Source organism: Pinus tabuliformis, chromosome 8 (genome assembly GCF_031772625.1).
Source record: "Pinus tabuliformis cultivar Carrire ecotype Pingquan chromosome 8, CPIR1, whole genome shotgun sequence".
Taxonomy (NCBI): domain Eukaryota; kingdom Viridiplantae; phylum Streptophyta; class Pinopsida; order Pinales; family Pinaceae; genus Pinus; species Pinus tabuliformis.
In genome coordinates, this window is record NC_142294.1 from 1,891,807,087 (window position 1) to 1,891,813,096 (window position 6,010).

The following is a 6,010-nucleotide window of genomic DNA, read 5'->3' on the forward strand; positions in this document are numbered from 1 at the left end:
CACATGATCCGATCCATTATCAATTGATAGGCCTGAAGTCCAAACTCTGCTTGAACTATAATCATGAAAAGATCTCTTCTTTCGGTAACTTGGAGATTCTGCCTCTGGATATTTTTCATAGGTAGATACAAATCTTCTTTGTTCTTTCCCTTGATCAGTATTCATGTTCTTGTATTCAGTAGTCCAATAATCAGAGATGTATGGTCTTTTTTTTTCATCCCTGCAAACTCTTTCATAACCATTCATGCCAGTCCAGTTTCTTGAAGAGTTAGACAAATTCAAACCAAAGCCAATATATTCTACAAGGGGCATTTTCCTATCCATCTGAATGCAATGACTATAGGCTTTTAACTGACAGTCATCCTTGGCATGAGACCATTCACTCTCAAACTGGAAATCTTTCTTCTATTATACACCTGTGTGCTTTCCTTCTTATGATTGGCACCTTTTTCAAAAGCCACAGGATTAGTGGTGTTAATGATGAACTTGGAACAACACTGATTTTTACACGGGCACCGTGTTTGGTTTTTGGATATTGATATTAAGACATTATCAACCTTCTCAATTCCATATTGGCAAATATGGTTATCTTTTAAGCTTGACAATCCATTCCATTTAACATGTTGAAACATGTCTACCTTTTGTCCACTGTCTTCTTTTCCATTTAATGACTACAAATTGGACTCCAAAGAAAACAGATATATCCCTCTGGCCAAACTGGCCCGGTCCATGAAGAATGCCCGTTGCCCACACTGGCATGAACTGAGATGGAGAATACCATAGGCCTGAAATAGCTTAATACCCTCTCCACCAGTGCTTCAAGGTCACAATCCTTGGGATTATAGCCCATTGCCTCAAAACTTGCATAACTGAAACCATCCTTAGGCGTTACACGAATAGTGGAAATAGCTGCTCCTTCAAGAGCATTCATGGAATACCCACATGGATCAAACTGAAAGTCACAAATCTTAGACTCAGGAAGAATATCGCTTATTCCAGAATTAAGTGTAATCTCCATTGCAGACTTGGAGGTATCCTTGTAAAAGACAGACGCCTGTTTGCGGTCCAGTTGTTTCATGCACATCTCTAATGTATAAATGGGAGGAGCATTTCCCTCAAATGAAGTATCCACAGCACTAGCAGAGTAGACATGCCAATTATATGCTTTTCCAGAATCCCCCATCACATATGCCTTGCCTCCAGAACCAAGCTTTCCAAAGTATTTATCCAAGTAAGATATTTCCTCGCCGAAGCTGCGATGAGGAAATGGCTGGACTCCAGCAAAGATAAATGTCCCTCGAGTGTATTTAACATTTTTGATAGAGAGAGACAACTTGCTTGCGTTCTTCAGAATCAGAGGAATGGAAAGAAGAAGCTTTGTAGTCCCACAAGTCTTCAGAATAAGCTTATACGGATAAACAAACAGACTCGATTCAGACAGGACATATGAATCGAGATGCTCATTAGAGAGCTCAGAAACAATTGTGCATTGTGCCGCATCCAGCATTTCATCCAAATCAGCTCGAGTGAGTGCCCTCAAACCCCTTCCTTCTGGATCATTAAAAATTGAAGGTGCAAAGAACTCGACCTCTAGTCACTTTTCAAATCCTTCAAACCCAATTGCAGTCATGGGAACAACAGAATCTCCACAGGCCACACCATTTTCAAATGCAAACAAAATGTTACAGCCTATGCAGCTTGGCCATTGGGTCTTCTCTTGAGCATGAGTCTCGAATTCTCAGTAGATATCCATCAACAGAAATAGGCAGAAGGGCTCCCCAGTCAACAATGGCTTCAACGCGCTCCGGGCCACCGCATTGAGGCCCTTTCCTAGGCGGTCCAATCCAGGTATTATTAACATTAATAATATTATGGCCTCTGCTGCTGCAGTGTATCCATGATGATACCCATAATGGCCACATTTAGACTGCAATTCTCTTGAACCATCATCACGGAGCTCCCATTTGTATAACTGAATCTTTTGATTGATGCCAGCAAGCAACTTTCCATTAAATGCATTCAGATAGTAAACAGAACCCTTTGTCTCCTTCTCAGCAACAACTGCAACATGTGCCAGTACCACGACACCTAACGGTCTAAAACACAGCGGATTCTGATAAGTATGAAAGCTGGGTGAGATTTGCTATGGATCAGCACAAAATCACTTAGACCGGGTTTCTACGCTACGAAATCACCAGAAACATATTGTGCTGCGAAAACACTTAAAACTGACTTATGCGCTACGAAATCACCTAAAGAGCTTTGTAGCACATAATAACCTTTGAACAAAGTTGACACATGGAAATTGTGTAAATTATGAGACCAGTGGTGAATGGGGATGCATAGTGAACTCCTTAGACTCAGACTCTAAGGCAAACAAAAAACTCAAAACTAGACTAGCACTGAATTTTTTTTTTTTTTTTTTACCATCAAACTAATGTGAGCGGTTTTGAAATTAGAATTCTTAAGTGATAACAGATACCATACAAACTGATTGGGTTCTAAATATGAAGTTGCAATGCATACCTTTTGTGTGTGTTTCACATTATGAAGATCAAAATATTGCTCCATTTGTAGTATCCATGTTACCACATCCTTGCCATCAAATTTTGTCATATCGATCATTGGAATGTGGTGGGTCTTCAATCCATTGTTAGAGCCTATGAAATGATGATTAACATTTCTTTTGTTCTCATCATGAGTTTCCTCTACTACCTTTTCACCATTAGGAAGCATTTCTTGTAGCAACTTTGTAAAATATTTCTTCAAATCTTCCATGTTGCCTTTCAATTTTTCTTCTATACCATTTATCTTAGCTTCCATTCCATTCTTTAAACCATCCATATTAGCTTCCATGCCATTATTTAAACCATCCATATTAGATTCTCTTACTTTTTGTGAGATCGAAATTTGCTTCACTTGGTCTCGTAATTTTGATATATCATGTTACATTTATTCCTCTTCTTCATGTGTGATAGTAGATCTTTCGGGTTGCTTACTAGGTGTTTCCATTTTCTTTTTTTCGGGGCATCAGTTACTGATAATTATGCTTCACTATGCCCTTTTAATAACTTCAAACTAATTTCTCAATCAAAACTTATGCAATTTTTATTTTTATTTTATTGTATTATATATATATATATATATATATATATATATATATATATATATATATATATATATATATATATATATATTTATTTTATTTTATTATTATTATTAATTTTTTTGTTTGTTTGTTTTTGTTTTTTTGTAGGAGCTCTATATTGAATCTGTTGTATCGTTGTAATTTTGGATCTGCAAGGTTTGAAATTTCATCCTGTGGTAGCCCTCTGAGGCCTCCTTCCAACCCCACAAATTAGACCAAGATTAGATTCTTCAGGAAAGATTTATGCCCGATCTCCCACGATGACCTGGTTCAGTAGAGAGAACTTGAACATGTCACTATTTTGACCTTCGACCCTAAAATTAATACCCATAAAACTAAAGTTCATCCTCCTTCTATCACTTTTTACAAAATTCAAATTCGATGCATAGAGAGAACGTTATGACGATTTTTCCTAGGTCACCTGTTTGAGATGGAATTATGGAGCCTGCAAAAACCCTAATTTCCTCCGCTCATATCTCCGAAAATATAGCGAGACAAGTTCTGAAATTCACACATGAAGTTCACCAAGATTTCGAATCCACGTGGTTTGAATTGTAGCTTTTGAAGCTTCGTAGAAAAGAAAGTTATAGCAAAAATTCCACGATGACCTAGTTGAAGCAACGAAACCTTAGAATCCAAAGCTCTAATACCAAATGTTATGCAACCAACTCACAAAATAGAAGAAGAGATAGATAATGACTTCAAAATTAGCCTCTTCGAGGGGGAAATCTCCTTTACATTACACAAAAGAACAATTCTTGGATGATTCAAATGACAAAACGTCATTTCTATATATAGGAGTCTAAGGGGTTACAATATAATTAGAGTCGACATAACAATAATAATGTAAGGGCACAACAATAACATTAGTGGGCTTCTATGGGGCACAATGATAACAATATGGGGACTACATGGGCACAACAATAACAATAAAGGGGCTACATTGACAATAAAAATGAGGGAATACACTGGTATTATAAGGACCTAAAAATGAACATGGTTGAATAAGGTTGACTATGGTTGAACTTGATGACCATGTTTGACCCATAGGGTCCACACCTAGTAAACCTATGTCATAATGCCTCCATTCACGGGATATTAAAGAATACCCTAATCTCACTAGATATTGATAAATACCTCCAAATATCCTTTTATTGAACCCCTCCAAATACAACTTGCTATTAAGAACCCTACTTTTAATAAATATCTCCTATTTTTATAGAATACCACTTGTTATACCCCTAAAACCTATAATTTTTCCCTAACCCACATCATTCGCTCCTATAATACCTACAATATACTTACTCCATTTTTCACAATTTAAAACCCCCTTTTATGAATGAATGTGGTGGGATATTGGTCAACAAGGCGAATCCCTCATGGTTTGACCATGGTTAATCTTATTTGACCTTGGTTGACTATAGCCAACATATGATAGACTATGGCTAAACATGGTAGACCATGGTTGTGTTGTGCTATACAACAACCCCCCCATTTCAATTTTTAAACTCTTAGTCTTAAAATGCCAAATAAGAAATGGGTCCCCTTTAGAATATAAATAAAACCAATAAACTTTTGAGTGTAATAGATTTTCCATAAAAGTCATATGAAAATTGATTTTAGAGTATTTAGGACCACTCCTTGTAAATTAAATTTCTTTAGAACCCGTGAAAATCCATCTGGAGAGCTTGCGATGCGATCATAGTCATAACAAAACCCTCATCACAAAGTTTTATCAAGGTAAGCATTTTATACACACAATGTAATAAAACTATCGCATCTCGCACAACATTAATCCCACGGAATGACTTAAAGCGGCATTGAAACTTTGTGATGCGATAAGGCTAAGGAAGCATCCAATATACTGCATTGAAGAATCGCAATGCGATTTAGTTATTGCATATCCACTCTTGATAAAAATAAATTGATAAATATTATGAATACATGTGGTAAAGGGATAAATCAATTACAAAGAAATAACATGATTTTCCAAGATTAAAACCCGCTGTCTCCCCATGTCAGCTCAGCACTCATCGCAATCGCAACTATGCAAACAAACCTTTTGAGTGTGGCACTTTAAAACTCCTGATTTGTGATACGTGATTATTACACAAATATTACAATAATGCAATTGCTGATTGCAAATTGCAAAGTCACGACACCTATTCTACAAAAGACCGTTACAAGACTTGCGACGCGACATATGGTTTCAGCATTAAAGTTTCATGTTGGAAGTTATGGTAAAACATTAAGGAGCAGTTATGGGTAAGTCCTTTGAATATTTCATCCATGATAGCTAAGTACAATATAATATCTCATGCATCTAATGTGCTTAACTCTGTTTGGTCCGTAATTTGTATTATCTCTCCTCAAGTTTTTCGACTGTTACACTCCTCTTTCTCATTTTGTAGCACTGACTGAGAATCATAAAATCGGGCAAGATGTCTAAGAAACCTCGGAAGGCAAAGGCCCCTGTTGTAGTGGAAGAAGCACCAGCAAAATTGGTGGTAATTGCAGATACTACCTGTCTAGGCCTCGGTAAAATCTCATGGGAAGGCATCTATGCTTTACTTGAAGCAGAAAATCCAATGGAGATAGAAGAAGAAGCAACAACAGATGGAACCGATCGAACAAAAAGCATGCACAATGATTTGGCCAGCTCCTTCCTCCATAAAATAGCAGCCCGAGCCAAAGTGTTACCATATAATGATCTCGTGAGATGGGTAATTGAAAGTATTCATATAACAGACAGAGATTTTTTCACAGCCAATGGGAGGATGTTTGGGACATTCAATCCTGAAGCTGTCAAGAAGATGTATCACTTGCCAGATCCCCAATGACACTACAACAAGGAATTTCTGG

The 6,010-nt window shown here is 37.1% G+C and overlaps 1 protein-coding gene across 1 annotated transcript; it reads right to left on the minus strand.

Annotated features, from left to right (window-relative positions):
* Positions 1-664: 664 nt before the first annotated feature.
* Positions 665-1,676, minus strand: LOC149243950 (S-adenosylmethionine decarboxylase proenzyme-like). The gene has a single exon (XM_089371357.1). It carries the CDS (start codon positions 1,505-1,507, stop codon positions 665-667), a length of 843 nt encoding a protein of 280 aa, XP_089227483.1. The 5' UTR covers positions 1,508-1,676.
* Positions 1,677-6,010: the final 4,334 nt, after the last annotated feature.